At 35.7% G+C, this 21,873-nt stretch overlaps 1 protein-coding gene and 1 long non-coding RNA gene across 2 annotated transcripts in view; one reads left to right on the top strand and one right to left on the bottom strand.

Moving 5' to 3' along the window:
- The window catches only part of LOC111053510 (unconventional myosin-IXa), a 111,276-nt gene that overhangs the window by 6,921 nt on the left and 82,482 nt on the right, over window positions 1-21,873 (bottom strand). Inside the window, exons 3-14 of the mRNA XM_039428643.1 lie at window positions 17,234-17,405; window positions 16,006-16,178; window positions 13,645-13,804; window positions 13,264-13,380; window positions 11,294-11,688; window positions 9,771-9,911; window positions 8,494-8,667; window positions 6,505-6,694; window positions 5,533-5,704; window positions 4,438-4,649; window positions 3,193-3,448; window positions 1,572-1,932 (exon numbers count right to left, since the gene is read on the bottom strand). Coding sequence (XP_039284577.1) covers window positions 1,572-1,932; window positions 3,193-3,448; window positions 4,438-4,649; window positions 5,533-5,704; window positions 6,505-6,694; window positions 8,494-8,667; window positions 9,771-9,911; window positions 11,294-11,688; window positions 13,264-13,380; window positions 13,645-13,804; window positions 16,006-16,178; window positions 17,234-17,405 — 2,523 coding nt within the window. The remainder of the gene's footprint in view (window positions 1-1,571; window positions 1,933-3,192; window positions 3,449-4,437; window positions 4,650-5,532; window positions 5,705-6,504; window positions 6,695-8,493; window positions 8,668-9,770; window positions 9,912-11,293; window positions 11,689-13,263; window positions 13,381-13,644; window positions 13,805-16,005; window positions 16,179-17,233; window positions 17,406-21,873) is intronic.
- Window positions 14,077-21,873, top strand: part of LOC120351409 — a 54,877-nt gene continuing 47,080 nt past the window's right edge. The window contains exons 1-2 of the long non-coding RNA XR_005571378.1: window positions 14,077-14,193; window positions 16,017-16,191. This is a non-coding gene — a long non-coding RNA (uncharacterized LOC120351409). The remainder of the gene's footprint in view (window positions 14,194-16,016; window positions 16,192-21,873) is intronic.

Below are 21,873 nucleotides of genomic sequence, written 5' to 3'. Positions count from 1 at the left end.
ACACGACAATAAGAAATTCAATAAAATTCAATTCAAGATGGCGGAGAAAATGGCGGATAATTACTCAAAAACCATGTTTTTGACGATTTTCTCAAAAACGGCTCTAACGATTTTCTTCAAATTTATACCATGGATAGCTATTTATAAGCCCTATGGACTGACATGAGTCTCATTTCTGGGAAAATTGTAGGAGCTCCATAATATTCATAAGAAAAATGGCGGATGATTACTGAAAAACCATGTTTTTCGCGGTTTTCTCGAAAACGGCTCTAACGATTTTCTTCAAATTTATACCATAGATAGCTATTTAAAAGCCCTATCAACTGACATGAGTCTCATTTCTGGGAAAATTGCAGGAGCTCCGTAATATTCTTGAGAAAAATGGCGGATAATTACTAAAAAACCATGTTTTTCACGGTTTTCTCGAAAACGGCTCTAACAATTTTCTTCAAATTTATACCCTAGATAGCTATTTATAAGCCCTATCAACTGACATGGGTCTCATCTCTTAGAAAATTGCAGGAGCTCCGTAATATTCCTGAGAAGAATGAATTTTGTTAAATTTCTATCACGATTTTCTCAAAAATGACTTGACCAATTTTTTTCAATTTCATACTCTGTATAGTTATATATCAGCTCTATTAACTAGCATGAGTCTCCTCCTTGAGAAATTAACATGGGGTCCACCCCATCCTTGATAAATTTACTTTGTAATCTTCTTCTCGTGCGTGAGGTAGGTAGGTAGAGCAGTTTATTCAAAAGAACACACATGTCGATATTTTATTTTTAAAACAGCTGTTTTGACAACTTTTAAAAAATCCTCAAATTTCATAATTCAAACAAATGAAAATGTACTCTGAACACAATCACAATAGTATAATCGTAGTTTTAATTATTTAGCTGCCAATCAGCATAATGTTATTCCCTAAATTATCCTCGTTAATGAGGCTTATAGATCAATGAGCAAGGAAAGTTGTGTGAGTGTACCACACCAGATTTTTTCGGAAAGCAATACTTTCCTTACCTATGGTTATAGGGCAAGGAAATTAAAAATGAAGTTGGATTCAAAATGACGGGCCATAATTAAGTGTCAAAAAAGTAGTTTTTTTCAATTGGAATAGGATCCCCAATTCAATAGCGTTCTTTTATCAAAATGATACTCACAAAGAAGTATTGAGCTGTTTCCATAATTTTCACCAACCCTGTGTGGGTATAGCTATAACTGGGAGTTCGGAGAGAGCAAAAAGCTTAGACCAAAATTGTTCTTCTCCCAAATTTTATAAACAGTGAAATTTCCAAAAGATAGGTAACATTACCCTTCCATAATTTAAGCTATTAAAATTATTCATGAGAATACTGGTATTAGAAAAATTATTTATTTGTACAGCTGGAAATATAAACACGAATATAACTAATTTTGGGACACAAATTAGTTACTTAAATCCCATCAACGTAATTAGTGATTGCCTTATTGAACAGTGATTTCTTTAACTATTTATTTGTTCTTTGACAAATTCATATTCATTGTGTTATTTCAATATTAAACCAGTATTTACAAAACATTTACTCACCATATCGAGTCCGAACAAGGTGCAGGTCTGCTGTATCATCTTCTGGTTGCACTTTTCAGTGGGGTCGGGAGGCGGAGTGCCAGCTATAGGCTGCGGTCGCGGTCGGGTCAGCGTGGCAGTGTTGCCAGTTGTCGTGCTGATCACACCGGCCGTTGTTGTCGCGCTGTTGTTGGCACCCCTGGCCGCCATATTCGATGAACTGTTGTTGACGCGCACCGATGTTGTTGTGTTGTTGAGCTGTGACGGCGATTGGATGTGGAGTTGTTCCAGGTTGCGCCGTATCAGCGGCCACCTACTGCGCATGTGCCAACCGCGCCATGTCGACTGGATCAGCACGGCTGCTCTGTGTCGCATCTCCCATCTAAAATCATACAAATTAAAATTTATTTTGTTCTGGCTCAGGTCTGGTGTTTTCCAACTGATCAATTTCAGGGCTCTGACATGACATAACAACTGATTTTTAGGCAGCCGGGACTGACGACTTCACGTGTCCATCCATAACACGGGCCTCTGAATTTTTAAGCCAGCATCTAATTCACTCGACTACGGCCACTCCTATTCAATTTAATTATCATGCGTATGGCTGTTCTAGTAAGAGATCCTTTCGGATGTCCTGCCTTGCCGTAATACCCATTAGTCAAGTCACTATACAGTATACATTGGTGCTTGCAATTTATATTGTAGTTCTGATTTTTTAATATTGTTAGGATATAAGAGAAGTATAAGACAAAATTTCCTTGTGCTAGATACGGAGTAGCCCAAAAACCTCGTATTTTCAGTTCATTTTCCAGTTTTCAGCTATTTCTGCCAAATTCTGTAATGGGAAGGAAAAATTCGTTTTCGCCTTTTTTAGATTATGAAATTCGTAATAAAATGAGATCATTCGGATCTCTCTATCTTCAATGAGCACTGAGTTACAATTTTTCAAAAATTATTTTGAATCTTCCGATTGTTACCATTTGAATGTGTAATTCACATTGTAATCAATTCTAAGATCAGGTAGAGAGATCTATCTCATTATTATTGATTTCCAGGTACACCTGACAACAATGCTTCATGTATTTTGAAAAACATCTAAGTTTCAGCCATTGTCATTACATTGAAATTTCGAACAATGATATAAGTTCATAGCATCATGTTCTATAAGAATTGACCGTTAGATGCACTCAATTTAGTGGAGAGGAGTGCATAAGGACACTTCAAGGATCAAAATGTCAAACACTCATAACTTTTGATACAATCATCAGATCTCATAGTACTACAGCTCATTATTCTCGGCTCGTCAAGGCGGTTCAAAATCATTCATCATAAGTCAAATTCCGTCGAAAAATAGAAAATTAATCCTTGAATGTACTTTAACCAGAGTGAGTAAACGTGAATAACCGAATACATAACCTATAAACTCGAGTGTTGATAGGAAATGACATTGGGTAATACGGCAAGGCAGAACATCCAAAATGATCTCTCTGCCGATAAAAGCCATATAAATAAATAACCAGTATTTCAATGCCCCTAGAAATTGGTCATTTTCTTGTATCTATGAATTTTTACCAAGAATAAAATATAGATTTGAAACTGAATTATGGTAAAATCTGCCATAAATGCAAGCAAATAGACAAACCTTAATCGCTCCAACTGCTGCCTGACTCCCTCACTGAGGAATATATGGCGCTTGCCGAATGCCCAGCTGGTGCTGACTTGACTCGTGGGTGACTGCGCTTGCTGAGCCGCCTTGAGCGAGTGCTTCTCCTCGAGGCACTGCAGGATCAACAGGCAGTCGTCCAGGGCTCGCTCCTCGCAACGCTTCAGCTTGCCGAAAGGCGCGAGTAGTTTGTAGCGCAAGTTGAACGCCTTGAAACGCATGCGGTGCGGGTAGCCTGCTCACATAACAAAATATCCATTCAATTCAATTTTTAATTGCATCCTAATCATCTGATGATCAGACAGAGGATGAGTCCCAAAAAGAGCAACCTTGGGAAGGTTCTCAACACATATAACAATCAAAATGGTAATATACTGTATATAAAAAAGTACAATTTATTAAAAAAACGCAATCAGATATTTGCTATATTGAATTTCTTTATAATAATAGATGGTGAAAAGTGATCTAACTTTGAATTGCTATCTGTATTTCTCTCTATCCCCTGCTATCTAGTCCCTACGCAGTAGACCACTGTCTATAAGAAAATGGCTCATTATTATTATTGTTATGAATGAGGTCTTTAGAGGGATGGCAGAGGCGGGGGGTTTCCGGAATCTTCTGGTAAACAACAGGGAGGAGGCAGGGGGCCTCTAGAACATTCCAGTGTGTTCCGGTTCTGATGTGGGGAACCATTTACCAAATGGCAAGCGCGTTCTCGAACCTTCTGGTGGTTGGTTTCCATGCACTGTGATTGGTCGGACGTGGTCGGATGTTTTGCCACACCTCCAGACCTTTCTGAATTATTCTGCCTGCCTTATATTAATGGCAGATCTCAGTCGGAGTTCAGTTAACAGACTAAAGACAGTTGACAGACAGAGGGGGGATACACCCCCCCTGGAAACGCTACTAAGTCAGTCATGAGTACCTATGTGCAAGGAACTGGGTTAAATCAAAGACCAGGAACAATATATTTCTCCTCAAAAAATCCACAGAATAGTATAGCCTTTCAAGCAACAGTATCTTTAACACCAGTGTTCGAGCCCCCGACTGTTCCTCAATGCATCATCAACAATCCAGAATCTTGAATCTTTAAAATTATTCATTAATCCATCAAAGGTTGGTAGCACGTCTTATCTGAGATCGGCCACCACAGCCCGATATACACTACGAATATTACAAAATACAAGGAAAAATACGAAACAAGTATGGTACTTCAATACCGACCTCCAGCCATAAGGTTGACAGTCTCGAGCACCTGCAGCGAGCGTATCTGCTTCATGATGGTGGCCTTGTCGAAGCGACCCGGCGTCTCTGTGCTGTTGGCACGCAAGCAGCGCACGAAGTGGGGTCGCGCGTGGACCAGCGTGCGCAGTAGGTTGTCCAGTCGCGTGTGGAAGTCTTGTGTCAGCGTCGAAACCGGCTCATCTCCGTTTAGTCTGTGCAAAAATAGAATGAAACTATTCATATATCAACCGATTTCCGCATCTGAAATCTTTGTCTGATAAACAATTTTGACAATTCCTATACCCTGATAAAAGAGTATCTGAGAAGCTTTTAAAAACTAACAAACCAACATTGGTTGTTGCAACATTAAGGGTCGTTTGCACAGTGAAAGCTTAAACTGAATTAAATTAGCAGGTGGCTTAATCTCAAAATGAACCACATTATATAACAAACGCGGCTCAATAAGGATTTAATCCAATTTAAATACATATCTGGTTTAAACTTTTATTAAAATTGTCAATATTTTGATTGACTCCTGTTAACAGTGAGTTACTCCTGTTTGAAACTATGTTCTAGCTTTCAATTTGTTGTTTTGCTGTATATTTTTAATTTCTATTACATTGTATTTATATTCATGTAATTTTTCTTTTGAATATCTATTATATGTAAAAGTGGTGTGTACCATTGGAATTAAAATATAGAATTCATTAACTGGTACTGTGCAAACGGCACTTAGTTATCTTCTCTGTATAAAATATATGGAATTTTCAATAAGTATAATCACTAATAATACTATTTCCCGGTTGCACAAAAGCCTGTTAAATTTCAATAATGATTAAATTCCTCTAGAACCAATCAGAGAAGGGTTTTCTGGGAAGGCTTCTCTGATTGGCTCTCGTGGCATATTATCGGGATAAAAGTTGACAGACTTTTGTGCAACCAGGTGTACCTGGTATGTATTTCTTACTTGAGACAATGAATAGTATATACTCACTACCTGTTTCTCTATGATAAAACAGTAAATTCTATGGTAATATGAGATAATAATCAAGTTTAGGGTGTAAAGCTTAGAGTTCATTGTAGAATGTGACTCACAAATCAGAGTGAGACGTAGGTGAAATGCGGAAACTGACACCCCTTGGAGCCGTATCCATTGAAAACAGAGCTTTCAGTTCACTGCCGAACAAATGAGTGGCGAATCCAAAGTTGCAACTCTGCTTGTGGAAAACCGCCACCAGGTCATCAGGCACCACATCTTTGTTTGTATCTGCAATCAAACAACAAACTTCAAAATGAACTTTCAAATTCACAGTAATAAATACATATCTCTTCGATACTGAATCCATCATAATTCACTTCTTCCTTCTCAAACTGTGAGTTTCCACAGTGATATTATATTATTTCAAATCCTAACTTTTTAACTAGGGCTACTCTTAAAATTATTATCAAGAGATTAAAATGAAAAACATTTAAACAGGGTACTTGAATTTCTTCTTAATGATATTTCAAATCTGTAAATTTTGTAATGAATTTTGAATTAGCTGTGTCTTGTCTTCCTTCGGTCATAGAAATATCGGTTTTTAGAGTAGAATGAAATTCACATCATCATGTTTGACAAATTTCGTTCTCATTGTCGATTGACTGTTAATAATTCATAGATCTGTTTTCAGTAAAACGAAACCCATAAAAATAATCTTGAAATTATTATAAATTTGGAGTAAAATATCCAATTCTCCACTACTATTATTTCGGTAATAATCATTTTATGATTCATGTTTATTGAAACTTTCCTCTCTATTTTGATGTAAGGGAGACGAAATTTGTCGGTTTATTTCAGAAACACCATTGATATTCTAAATCTATGATTCATCTTTAATGAAACTTTTCTCTTTATTTTGATGTAAGGGAACCACTCACGAAATTTGTCGGTTTATTTCAGAAACACCATAAATATTCTAATTCTAAATCATTCGAAAATGAATCCCAATTCATATTTATTTAATTGATATTCTAATTATCAATTATCTCATTATTTTGTGATGAGGTGTTTTAATTCAATTGACTGACCTAGGAAGTCGGTTGCATCGTATACTACGTTTCCAGCAAAATGCTGGATGCCGAATGTTCTCTGCTCGAGGGGTTTCGGCTCGAACAGCCGCGGATTGTGCCGGTGTTGGGCTCTCACTTTGGCTATGTACGACTCCGCCGATCCTCTGATCGAGCACTCCACGTCCAGCATACTTAGAAGTCCTGTGCGCTATCCAAATCAAATTAAAAAAACGTATTTAAATTGTTCCAATTAAAAAAAATAATAAAATGAAGTGGAAGAATGAGGTTGAGAAATAATTGGAAGTAGCAAGATGACTGTTTGGAGATAAAGCAATCTTATTGGATTGTGAAAATAAGTGAATTGGAACTTTATTGAACAATTTGAATTGTTCCATATTTTTAGTGACTGTGACTGTATTATTACAGTGACTGTGGACCTAGTATGAGTTCAAATGAGCAATCACTTCTAGAATATTTTTGAACACGTTACTATAGAATAGAATATTTTTTTGCAATTTTTTAATACAATATAGTACATTAGTCTGGAACTATAAAACGTTAAAATGGATTGTGGTTGTCGCATAAAATGAACGGAGACAATTATAAAAAAAAAAACCCAGCAAGAACAGCAAGGATGACTCAAAGTATCGCCATTGAGAGTGTGGCAATAAAGATAAGTTAATTCACACGCCAACTTGCACATCATTCAAATATGACAAGAGCCGTGATTCTGTGAAAAGGATGTTATGACTTTTTATTCTATTTTTTGAATGAACTTTGTTTGTGTAGCATAAATAATAATACTATTTTGTGAATTATTGATCTTGTACTGTTCATTTGAAAAACCCGCATGGTCATTTGTCATTTGGTCTCTATTGAATGTGAACGACTTAATTTTGTCAAATCAGATCAAATAAAACTGTCTACTCCTAAAAAAACACAATACATGTTATAGACAGCAATAAAATTCAAAATATTTACAAATTCAAATTCAAATTCAAATTTTTTTCAATCCAATTCACAATACTTACAAATTATGAGAAAAAATAATACAGCTTAACAATATTAGAGTAATAAGTTAATATTTTATAAAGTACATAAAAGTCTAATTTATTAAACAAATAACAATAACATCAGACAAGAATTCGAACATGCTAAACCAGGACTAATTTGTGAATTTTGATAGAAAAATACTGCTTGCTGAGAGTACAAAACTCTACGTCTGCGAGCAGGAATGAATATCTGATAGTTTATGAATTTATAGAGAAGTAGAAAAATATAAAAAAAAGAAAGAAAGAAAAATTAGCAACCAATCAGTCACACATTCACACTAACCATGCTCACTCTCCAATTCCAGCTCATTTAGCCAACGCATAGCCACCATTATCAGAGTATTTTAACTAAGAAACCACATTGAATAAGGTCTCTAGATAGTCAGGCATAAGACCTCTAAGCCATCCAAGAACTTTTGTTTTAAAAACAAGTCGATTTTGTGTTCAGCATTACAACATAACTGACTAAGAACCTATGTTGATATTATAATGTTTATGAGATATTTCTAAAAAATACATGACCATGATTACAAACTGTGACTGTTGAATTAATAAACATTAATCACTATTATTGCTGTTAATAACAGCTAATAGCTGTTAAATAGGAGGAAGTCCCCGCATGGACCGTGCCTGTTGTCAAAACCACTGGTTTATGAAAACAATTTGAGATAGCCTATTAGTTTCTATTGTCACTTGTATCTAGTAAACTAAACGCTTAAACATCGATTTACTAGGTAACAACCGAAACTAATATCTCAAATTGTTCTAATTAACCAGTGGTTTTGACAATATCAATTATTTTTTATTTAAATTTGGATATTTACCACAAGACAGAAAGTCAATCTATATATTGATGCTCATTTTTGTTATACGGTAATCAGATTTTGTTATCGGTAATTCAGTTCATTCTTGCGACTAATATTTTCTAGTATGTTGAATCAATAAAGTGAGTTACCAGTGAGGAGATGAGATCGATACAGGGCACATTATCGACATAGTCGACGACCACCTCACACTGGATGCCCTCGTCTCGACACGATTCGATGCTCGACTTGAATATGTGTGTGTTGTAGAAGTGCTGCATTGTCTCTGCGCACAGGTTGATGCACAAGTGCTCCAATTGACTCGGCTGCAGCATACACATTACATTTCAGATCATCAATTATTGAGTAGGATATTGCATTAATAGAATATGGAGTTGGAGACAAATATAATCTATAGTTTTTGCGATTGATACTGCATGGATAGATAGTGGGCTACTGGTCCAACATACAGAAATAATGATCTATCATCTATGGTCTCTGTCTCAATTTTTATTTATTTGTGTTATATTAATTTTGACTCTGTAACATACATTTTTTTAGTATCTTTTGGAAATTGATTTTAATTTTGATTTGTGAATCATGACTCTGTAGTATATATAAAGTTTTCTTGTGTGGAATGTAAATGATTGTGTGGTAGAGAGGACCTAGATACCTAACTCCGCCCTTGATGAAGTCAATTATTCAATTTAATTAGATTTCATTCAATTTTCTAATCTATTGTCTGTGCGAACCTTGTATTGCGGCATTACGCTTACTGAGTACAGTGCTGCCAGATTTCACAAAAACAGAAGCCAGAAAGCCTGTGAGGTAATAATAATTGTCTGAGAGAAAGAGTTGATCTTTTTTTATAGAATCAACAGAAATACGGCAACAGTGCGCCTTTAATCTCGTAAGTTTTGCATTGACTGTAAATAAAGTAATTTATGCTTATTTTAATATAGTATTATTGTGAATATGTTGAATGAATATATTATGATTTGATGGTTTTACTTGCAAAATTACCATTTATAAGAAAGAGATTGGTTCTTGCCATTAAAATTGCATATTCAAGCAAAAAAGTACGAATAATATCATGCAAGTATTATTGATGCATACAAGCAAGTCCTATAGAAAGAGGTCTTGACATGCTGCAATATTGATGTTTTTGAAAAGTATGATCACTTGCTACTAGCCTTAGCAACTGATGAACAGCTAACGTCTTATTAGTATAAATACTTTAGTTTAGTATAATATTATAGTGTAGTATATTTTGATATAATTATATATTAAGGAATAGACATAATATTGAGTCCCGCTCCAAAATTAGCATGTTGATCTCTATCTAGACCTTGATGCAAGTAGAATAATTTTTTTATCGAAAATACATGTTGATGTTTGTAGGTTCAGTAGTTTAGTAGTGGTTAGTTACCTTTGGCTCTTCGAATCCAAACATGTCTAGGATTCCGATGAAGCCATCAGTGGCATGCCTGACTGCATTGTTGAGCGCCGCCATTGATTTGCTGGATTTGGAGCCGGCTGTGCCCACTGTTGACGCGTGTTGGCTTGCCACCTAAACATACAACATCATCATTGGAAATGATGCGTTCATTTTTCAAGAACATGACAAATATTACATTAACGTGAGATAAATATAAGATAGTGTTAGAAAACCAAGTAACTGTGTTACAGCATGAAATCGATGATGCATAACTCAACTAAGAAGGCTTATTTGGAAGCAATAGATAGAATTTGCAGGCATGCAAATCAAATCATTTATTTGCCATACAATAAATACATATTCATAACAAATAGAAGAAAATACATAATTTTATAATAAAAAGTATAAAATAATGTAATAAATAGTAAGCATAAATAATACCACAATCATAATTAGTAAAAGAATACCAAAATCTTTGATAAGTAAAAAATGAAATTAAATGGAATAATATAAAATATGATAGAATAGATAACTGAATAGAATAGGATGAAATATATTTTAAAAATAATTTAAAATAGTGTAAATATTTTTATATTTTTTTATAAAATATCTTTGAATACTTTTCATTTTTACACTCCATAATGGGATAACTATAGTGAGGGCCACGTTATAATGGCAGTGGAGAAAGATTGGAGAACAGCGTTGCCGATTCTCTGCCCTCTGCCTTGCCACTGCTCTCTATATAGCTGATACCCGGTATATCTGATGTAATATTTACTGTTTATTGTTATAATCAATCATATTTTATTCGTCAAGAAAATATATTTTTCAATGATTAAATGATAAGTTTTCATAATAATTGAGTTTAAATATTCCCATTATAACGTCGTGTCTCGTAGAGAATAAATGCAATACTAGTAGTTCTATGTAATAACATTTTACATTTTTTAGATTACATTCTCATTATTTCAACAGGAAAATTAGCAGGTGTGAACTGTAAATTCAAATAATAATATGAATGTACAATGAAGTAGAACAATTTTTTAAATTGGCCTCCACATCTCCCCTTATAGTCAATCCGTTTCATCACATGGCGACAAGTGTCTGCTAGAATATGCTTAGGCTACTTTTATGTGCATTAGGACGGCTCAAGCCTTTGTATATTGCAACTGTCAATGATTATAAATTATTATTACGCATTCATAATTTTTATCAGTATCAAATTTTTGCTTAACTGTCGTCCTACAGCGATTCAATTGAAAAAATTAATAGCTTCAAATAAATCAATTCTACTGTCCAATCGGTTGCCGATTGTGATACATCTTTCAAGTGAAAATTCCTTAAATAAAATGAATAGAATAGAATAGAATAGCTGCCTTTATTTTTACCTAGGAGGGCGGAGTTAGGGCGCAGCCGGCCATCTCTTACACTCAACCCTCGAAAATTAAGTTGATTAATAAAGGTGATTTTTATTACTTTCTGAGACAATGAATGAATTTGAATTATAAATTTACCTCGGCCTGATTATGCACCGACTCGTTAGAATCAGAACTGAGCGTGCCGAGCGTCGATCCAAGTCGCTTGAGGCTGTTGGCGCGGCGCACAATGGTGGCGACCGTGCGACAGTAGAGCGCCTTGGCGAGCGAGTCGCGGATCGCATTCGACATGTTGGCGTCACACAGCGACTTGACTAGTTGGCCGCCGCGTGCCGCATGCGTGCGCGCCGTGATGCCGCGAAACAGCGCCGTGCGACCGACGCCTAGCAGCGCGGCGACCGACGCTAGTTCCGTCTCTCCTTTGACGCCGACCTCGGCTGCGCCTGCGCCCGCGTCTACGAATTGCACGTTCCCCAGCAGCAGAACTGCCGCTAGAACGCGCACTACGTCCAGGAACGGGATGCCTAGCACACCTGCCATCAAAGCAATAATAGTAATTAATTTCTAGTAAAATAATAGAAAAATGTGGTAATGCATGAGATAGAAAAAAAATTGAACTAAGGGTGGACACTAACGGTAGAGTGTCAGACATCCGTTAACGGATATGTCTTCGAACGAAAATGACATTCACGGAAAAAGCTTCTAACAAGAAACAACTGTTTGACAGCAGCTTCTAATGCTGCGTTTACATCAACGTTATTAACAAAATGTTTATTTTTCCGTCCTTATAGATCCTAGATTGAAGATAGCTTATCAAACACAAGATGTGCATATGTGTTTGTCAAGCTCCGTTTAATCTAATAGAATCTATAAAGACGGAAAAATAAACATTTTGTTAATAAATTTGGTGTAAACGCAGCTTAACATAGAATAAACAACAAATGTCAATAAATAAACTACTGGAAAATTACAAATCATAATGATACAAAAATAATTCAACTCGAAAATAGAGAAACAATCTATTTTTTACAATAAAAAATTAATAAAAAAATATACAAAAGCCAACTTCAATAATTTTGTTCGTAGCCTTTCGCTGGTGACATAACATGCATGCCGATCATGGGTGTACGTACATACATGTTCATTCGATTGATTGATTGAGTACTTTATTTATGTAGATTACAATATATACTGGCTTATACACTTATATACAATAGCTTACAATACAGCAAAATTATAGATGAATTTACATAATATAGACTAAGAAAATAATTATTGAACTGTATATGATATGAAAAAGCAGTTTGTAATATAATAACTATAGATAATAATCATATTGTTATGCATCTACATAAATTGGCGGAGCTTTGGACATATCAATGTCCATTCTTTGGAGAGAATATTAAAAATATCCTCCCCACTAACTCTCTACCAAAAGAGAGGCTTAACTCTACATAACTAAAACTTTAAAACTGTTGGTGGTCAATGGTGGGACAGGAAAAGTCTTGTTATTTTTTGGTCACACTCGAAAAGTTTGCACTACTTCTCAAAAGAGTGCACTTGTCTATATCCTTAACACACCGGTAAAAGTATAGAACGGTTGAGAGCCTATACAGTATAATAGTGTCTATGACTAACTTCCTATGGCCAATATTATTTATTTTATTATCTCGAAGATTACAAAATCACAATAAGGTAATCCTTGAAACATCTTTTTATCACTCACCCAGGAGTGATCCGTGATCTAGTGGATATAGTGTTTGCGTAGCAGCTTAGAAATCCCGGGTTCAAACCCGCTCATCATCAAAGTTTTTTGACCAGATCACTCCCGTGTTATCGGATGAGCACATTAAGTTGCCGGCTGAAGTATGACAGTCGTAAGGCTCATTGACAACTTGAATTAAATATTCAGGCGACGTGGGACCTTTACCTTCCCGCAAGGGACTCCCCACCATCAAAAGCTATACGAATTTATTTTAAATTAATAAAAACAATATAAAAACTTGTAGTACCCTTTATTAAAAACTTGAAAATATTTTAACAACTAGTTTCGACCATAGGTCATATTCAAGTTTACTTTATTTAATTTAGCCTACTTTATCACTCACCCAGACATGCTTTCCACGCTTGGAACCTGACTGCATCTTCGGCTTCGTCCTGGTTAGTATCTCCATGTTGCAGGTATGCTAGATTCAGAGGGGAATATCCTTCCAGGTTTAGTTTGGCTGCAAAAAAACAACATCAATATGAATAAAAAATACGAAATATTCTAAAAGCTAAAGTGAGATCCACTTCAAACTGTCAGCATTAGTTGAAAGGGAAGCGTTGGTGTAATTTATGAGGAATACTGACAGTATAAAGTGAATCATTCTTTATAGACTATTTGCGGATTAATTTAATTTGATTGCTTAATTCCATATGAATAAATCTCAGTATGATTTTCATTTGACAATTTATGAATTATTAGAAATTAACAGAATGATGTGTACCTCTTTCCTCAGGTGTGAGGCCAGCTAGCATCTGGTAGAAGATGTGGTAGTTCTTCTCTTTAGGAAGTGGTTTGATTACCCGTGTTTGATCCAGAAAGTAACAGTGAATTTTGGTTCGGTAAAGTGCTCCATCTGTTACTTGAACTTCTATAAAATGACCCTGCAACAAACCAATTGCAAAAGTGAGTATTCATTCATCATCTTTAAAAAATTAGAAACAAATCATATCTTGTGAATTTATTTCATATTATTAAACCGACTTTATCGACAAATTTGATCAATTGCATGCTCTAAAGTCGGTATGTTTATAGTGTTTGGAATCATTCATTCAATTAGACTTCATCAATGTGAACGTGGAAGCAATCCAGCTGCTCAACGTGCATGGAGTAAGAAGACTTCAACGCAGAAAGCCACATGAATTAGTTTTTAGGAAGTGGTTTGATTACCCGTGTTTGATCCAGAAAGTAACAGTGAATTTTGGTTCGGTAAAGTGCTCCATCTGTTACTTGAACTTCTATAAAATGACCCTGCAACAAACCAATTGCAAAAGTGAGTATTCATTCATCATCTTTAAAAATTAGAAAAAATCATATCTTGTGAATTTATTTCATATTATTAAACCTACTTTATCGACAAATTTGATCAATTGCATGCTCTAAAGTCGGTATGTTTATAGTGTTTGGAATCATTCATTCAATTAGACTTCATCAATGTGAACGTGGAAGCAATCCAGCTGCTCAACGTGCATGGAGTAAGAAGACTTCAACGCAGAAAGCCACATGAATTAGTTTAGTGCTAAAGAGTTCAATTGGAAGTGCAAAGGCAGAATATTGTATCATTTTATGCTAAAAATAATCTTCAATTTAATCCTTGGCCAATATAGAAGGCTTAACCAATGGGATTTACCTTCACAAACAATATTCTTATCAATTTAAGTCGAAATAGAATAAAATAAAATCAAGAAAAAAAATTCATTCAATTTAGATGAATTGAAGCTGCATTTTTAGTTGAGACCACCGCTGCAGTTTCAACTCTATTCTCTTGACTAGATCATACTCAGTGTATTTTGACGCATTTAGTTGAATTTTCAAAACAAATTTAACATGCATAAAGACAAATTATTTGAAATTTGACTTGTAAGTATATATCTATGATGGATATTGAACATATACTAATAATAATGCGACTAGATTCAGAGTTGGACGAGCTCTTATTTAGTCCGGGCGAAAATGGAATTCCGCGGTATTTATTGGGTAACAACCGTGGAAGATGTCTAAATTTCTTCTTTAGGTCTAGGATAATAAGGATCGTGATGATACGTCGGAATCACAGGCAAACATCCCAAAAACAAGATAGCCTATCACTTGCTATTTTGCTATATCGCGTGTATTTCAATAACCGTTCAAGATATTTAACCGTTTTTTAAACGAAGATATTTTAAAAGTCCTCCTCTGGAAATTTTGTTCTATAGAATTTCCCTCTAAATCGCATATTTTATTAGTTATAACCTTCAAAAGCTCCAAAAAACTTGTTTTCTAAATTTTTTTCAAATTTCTTTCCATTATAATTTTTTTTTGAGTGAGGAATACAGAGAAATTTCAAAGCTAAGAATTTTAGACCGTTTCTTCAGCTTAAAAACGATATAATCTTCATGCGCTGTACGTTAACAGATGAAATTTCAAAGCTAAGAATTTTAGACCGTTCTTCAGCAGACCGTTGAAGCTGCATTTTTAGTTGATGAGGGCGTTCTTCAGCGCCCTCCAAAGAAAACCCTGAATGATTTCAGGTGCATTTTTCCATACTCATTAGGTAACAAGCTAGAACTATAAAATCAATTTTCCATGACTACTCCAAGATGGAGACTTGCAAATGGCCTCAATCTCTTCAAGCCGGATATGAATATTGATGTTAAAAACAACGAAAATATTCGACATCATTAATAAATCCAAGATAGCGGTCATTATTGACATAATTTTTTATATCGCTTGCTATTCAGTTATTGTGAGAGATATCGGATTGATTTTACCACCAAAGTGTTTAGAATTGACTAATCTATAATATTCGATAGAATCGTCTCATTTGGACCACTCTGAACATTTTGGCGGCCATCTTGTTTTCGAGGTGCTTTCCTGTGATTTCGATTTATCATCACGATCCTTATTATGCTAGACCTAACGAAGAAATCGAGACATGTTCCCCGGCTGTTACTCAAAAATGACCACGGAGTGTCTAAGTGTCTTTTTCATCACATTTGCGCCCGGACTAATTACTCAATAAGCGTAAATACAAATTATTTGAGATTTAACTGAATAAATGGATTTTGACCTGGATTAGGATGTATAATATTGAACATGTACTAACAATGCGACTAGATTCAGAGTTGGAGGAGGTTTTGGCTGAGCCGAGCGAGCGGAGGACTGTGAAGGCGGCGGCGAGGTGCTTGAAGGCGTCCGTCTCGGGTCCGCCTCCCGCCACGTCAAACAGCTGACGCAGTAAAAGCATCGACGCATACGTCTTGCCCGAGCCGCTTGTGCCTGTAACAACACCGTAAGTAATTTAATTCAATTGTATAATTAAAGAACTAATAGTGATTGTTTTCATAAATGTATAAAAATAAAAAAATCAAGTAAATTAAAAATTGAATTTTCGGAGAAATAAGGTATAATAATCTATTCTCTATGATTCCTTGAAAGTGAGTAGTATAAAATTTAAATAATGAACTTAATCGTATAATCTAATTGAATACAGTCATGTACTGTAAACCGTGAGTATCAAAACTTCAGTCTAACGCTTTTCTTTTCGTTACGGTACTTATTCTACACACCAATGATATAAATACAGTTCAAAAATGACATTCAGAATGAGAGGACTTAAAAAAATGTGAATGTTTTATTATTATAGTTCTCTAAGGCCCAGTTCACACTGAAGAGGTGTTGGCGCGGCGTTTTATAACTGCCATATTAAAATATGATTCATTGCAAACAGAAGTGGCGTGGCAAAACACTACTCCTGTTTGCATTGAACCATATTGGCGAAAAATGTCGAAGTGGCAAAAGTGCCACGCCAGCGCCACGTCACTTCAGTGTAAACTGGGCATGAGGGTGCTCACTAATGACAGGACAAGTGTGTTGAACATAATATGTTCATATTCATGCTCGTCATGCATGTTGTCATCATCAGTGAGAGGCTTCGAACTAAAAACAGCTTCTAACATAAAATAAACAATCAATAACATTAAATAAACCACTGGAAAATTACAAATGATAAAGATACAGAAATAATTCAACCTTAAATAGAGTAGCTGAGAAAAAATATACAACAAACAATCGAAGATACAAAGATCTAACCTCAAAAAAATTTTAAGCTGTGACACAACTTTTCGTTGTGATGACACAATAACGTATGTCGACTTGTGTGTACACAAATGTTCAAGACAGTTATCCTGTCGTTAGAGGACACCTTACGATTTTGTAAGCATTGGCTATTTGAACACAAATTTAATATTTTTAATTGTACCAGGCAAAGTTATCTGTTGATAGGAAAACACTATTACAGTGTTGATTGAGGTTGAAATTGAACAGATTCTTACCAGAGAGAATAATAGCCTGGGGATAGCCGCTCTCTGACTGTTGACGAACTGCTTCCTGAACTACCCTCAGCAGTTTCGGACTTAACTGGATTCCTCTCGTGCTGGTTAGGGTTAGGGGGTTGCCCACATCTTTGTAGGGGTTGACTGAGAGTAAGATGGGGCCCACGTTCGTCTGAAATAAAGAAACAGTATCCATAATAATTATTTGATTCTTATTTTTTATTTTATATGAATTATTATTATTCATTCAAAATTAAAATAAAAGTCGTCGTGAAGAAATACTATGAAACGTGAAGATTAAAAACTTCGAGCTGTACAAAAATATTTATGACAGAGCAAAAAAAAAAATTTTTTTCATCTTGTTCATTTATAGAAGAATAATCATATAGACTTTAGCAGTTGACAAGGGAGCTTGAACACTTCGTTCCTAGTTCCACCTAGTATGACAATAGAGGATCTCGATAGTGCTGCTTTTTCTATATTACTGTTCTGGAATTTAGTAATATTCTGGAAAAGACGTTACATAGCTACTGGGACTCGGTTAACCACTTCCTTTTCGGTTATACCCTACGTTGTCTCTTTTCAGTTCTATTCAGGCTGTTATTTTCTGGCTCTGTAGCAAAACCCACAAGCTTGTTACTGTCGTAGTATTCAACGTTTGAGGAATTTAGAAATTTATTTTTCAGATTCTATACTTATAGAATTCTGAACTGACTGACTGATTTACTCACTCACTCACTGATCACGATTTCTGAAAAACTACTGCATGAATTGCAACAAAACTTAAAAAAGGCCTATAGCTTTCTTATAGGTCCTAGGTGCTTACTAATAAATATTTTTGAATTTTGGGAGGTTTTCAACTACAGTATAAAGGTGGTTCTCAAGGGTTTGAAATTCGTCTTTCAGCATGTATATTCTTCCTCTTCCAATCTCTTGATTATCGTCGTTGTCTTCCTACAAGGATTAGGCATTTTGCCTGTTCCGACTTCGAACTCACCATCATCCATCTTTTAGGGGTCTGCCCACACTTCTCCAACCGGGTTATATGACATGACTACCCTGGGAATCCCGTCGCTCTCCATCATTTCAACATGATCTTTCCAGTTTTGCTGATTTTCTTCAATCTTCTGCAATATGGAGATTATTCTGAGCTCACTTCTTATATAAACATTATGAAGCCTATCTTCCCTTGTGCACCCTTTTACTGCTCTTAAAAACCTCATTTCGGCAGCCTGTAACCTGTTCCATTTTTTCTTAGGTATCCAGGATTCAGAGCCATATAAAAGCGTTATATTATAATTATCGTAATGCCCATACATGATAATAGAACCATGATCTAGAGAGTACCTTTTTGAAACAGTTACTACAGTTGAAATTTTAAACTTAACAGTCTAATCTGCCAAGTTGGCAGTAAGTTGAGAATGGCTTCAGAATCCAGTATAAAAATACATTTTTGAGTTGAGAGTTATATACTATACTTCCAGATTACACAGAAATCATCTGCATCCTTATATATTTAATCGTGCTTACATATTCACACCCTTTGTTTCATCCTTTTCCCACTAGGCTGGTTTCTCATTATCTCTCTACACGGGTTTGTATCTACACAGGAGGTTTGAATGCACCTCCTGTAGACTGCGTTCATCATAAAAATATGGTGAGTCGTAGAATCGTTAAAAAATAATAACTTACAATAAAGTTCTCTGTGATAAATGAACCATATAAGAATATACATAGGAAGAAAACTACTTATACAAATTTTCTCAAAGGGATTCCCGCTCAAATTTAATTAAAAAGCATCGATGTTCGTATTTTGCGTTAGGAGCGTGATGTGAATAGAGTGGAGAGTATACAAGACAGGGGCGGCATTAAAATATGGCGGACAAGGTCAAAGGTGTCGGATGCATGCGTAGGCAAAATATTATTTATCGCCTCTCCGTTACCTGAACAAACAAGCTTAGAGCAAGTGAAATAATAGAGAGGCCGACAGGAAAAGTGATCCAGGTATTGTTGATGAGTCATCGCTGCTTCTCACGGGAACTGTTTGATTGATTCGCATTCTACTTTGGTCGATGAACGAGTCTCTGAATTTCAATTGGCTGCCGATCAGGCACGAGTCAAATAATTAATAATTGCCATCTCGCGCCAATACGTGACTTGGAATGGGAATCCATGCACTGCCTTTATGCCGCGAGTTTACAGGAGTGGGTGGTTTGGTTGGAGCTGGCTAGCGAACAAGTAAGCCAATGAACAAGTACCTAGGTAGAGTTGTAAACTGTGTATTTGGATAGAAAGTTAAGATTTTTTCTTTAATTTGAAATATATACTTTTCTAAAATAATATTACCCATTGGAGACACTAGTACGTTACCACAGAGAAAACATGAAGAGGAATTTTCAAGAGTAGAAAAACTACTTCTTCATTATTGATCATCGTCTATAGTTATATATATAAAAGACAATAGATTTAGGAACTGTAGAGTAAGCACTTTGTACTAGTATTTAAACCTCTGTAAGATTATTTCTCGTGTCATTCCGTTACCAATAGTCACGCTGCCATTATGTATGTGTTTTATTCATTAAATAAATCTTTTTAAAAAGTGAGTTGCGCGTTCGTTTATCTTATCTGGCGCCCGATGCACAGGGACTACAGAAGTTTTTTCGGTAAAAGTTCAATTAACTTTTTCGCGACCTACGTTCTCGAGTGCCGAAAAACGTGAGTTTCAACTCTTTATCTGTGGTTCTACAACCCTACACGGACAACTCAACTCCAACTACACGCTGGCAAGCAGACGAGACATCACTCGATACGACGCTTGCAGAACTTTCCGCAGCCCATCGTCGGACGAAGAGGAAGACCCGGATCAGGACTCTACTGCAGTAAGTCCTTCCGTCAACGCAGAGATCATCCATCAAGAAACAAGGTTAGAAACTCTTTCTAATATTACCATGGCAACTAGCAAGCCCTTACCACATGAACTTCTCAAGTGCATACCGAGATACGATGGAACAGCTTACAAATTACCTCATTTCATTTCAACTTGTGAAGATTTACAGAGAGCTTATTGTACAGATCATATTGTAGAAAAGGAAGGTAATCATTGGCTTCTTTTTAAAACAGCTTTGTGCCACCTAGAAGGACCAGCGGAAGCTGTAGCCTACAACAATAGTTGTTCAACACTAACAGAACTGATAAATAGCTTAAAACAGAACTTTGCAGACAATAGGCCTGTTCCAGAATTGATAGCAGAAATATCAGCAATGTGCTCATTCAATAGGGAACACCCGATAGACTTTCTAAACAGACTAGAAGAAAAACGTACTCATGTAATAACAAAATACAAAATAGATGGAGTGTCAGGAGAATTGCTAACAAATTTAATACATCAACTTAACGCAACACTAGTGAACACCTTTGTGCATGGAGTCCATCCCACGCTAGGATCCCACTTGCAGGTGCTTCAAATTCAAAATCTAGATGATGCCAGAAGCAAATTGATAAATGATTGCAGCATTGTACTGAACCAACTAAACCTAAACAGAACTGAAAACAGATTTTTTCAAGCTTCAAATACATTTAGAACCCCAAACTATGAGAGTAGTTATCAATCACAAAGCAGACAAAACAGAAACACCCAAAATTTTTTTCAAAGCAGACAACGTCGATTCCAAAACAATGAGAGATTTTATCAACCGCACTTCCAACAACAGAGCTTCTACTCGCCACCAAGTAGCTCCCAACCTCACAACTTTCAACAAAGTTTTTCAAGTCCAAACTTTCAGCAACAAAGAAATCTTCAACAACAAAATTTCCAACAACGCTTCCCACAACAACAAAATTTCCAACAACGTTTCCCACAACAACAAAACAGTAATTTCAAACCAAGTACTCCGATAAATAACTCATCAAACACAGTATCCATGCGCACTCAGCGAACGGATCCAGTACAAAAATTAAGGAATTATAAGTCTCCATATGAAGTCAACTATCTGGAAGAAGACCACTTAGATTGCCAGAGTAGTGTGTACACTCAGAACCCGATTCAAAATATGCAATCTCAACTTGACACTTTGACTGAATCGCTGAACAAACTAACCGACCATTTTTTAGGGTCAGGCCCCGATATGCAACGGACCCACCCAGCGATTCGACTTAAACATCCTTAATAAATCGCTTCCTTACTTTGTAGATCAGAAGGATAGGAAATGGCTCGTCGATACCGGATCTGCAAAGAACTATGTTCATCCTTCACTAGTCTCTCCTGGCGTAACTCGTCACAAAGAGGATTTTATTGTGAAAACTCCCGTTGGAGAAAGCACAGGGAATGAGTATGTGTTTTGTAATATAGAGAATGTATTTTCCAAACCTCATAAGATAAAACTGTATATATTTGATTTTTCGTCCAAGTATGATATACTGCTTGGGAATGAAACCATGCGTGCATATAAAATGCGATTAAACTTTGATAATAATAAGCTAGAATATAAGGATGGAGAGAAAGATTTGTTATTTTTGTTCGATAATAAGAGTGTTAAATTGCAACCAGGCTACAACGTGATTTCGGTCCCGGTTAAGTCAGCCTCGGATATGACGTTAGGAATAATTAAAGAAGTAAATGCAGATAAATATAGAATTGAAGA

Source organism: Nilaparvata lugens, chromosome 5 (genome assembly GCF_014356525.2).
Source record: "Nilaparvata lugens isolate BPH chromosome 5, ASM1435652v1, whole genome shotgun sequence".
In the NCBI taxonomy this organism is placed as follows: domain Eukaryota; kingdom Metazoa; phylum Arthropoda; class Insecta; order Hemiptera; family Delphacidae; genus Nilaparvata; species Nilaparvata lugens.
This window is presented reverse-complemented; position numbering and strand designations above follow the sequence as displayed.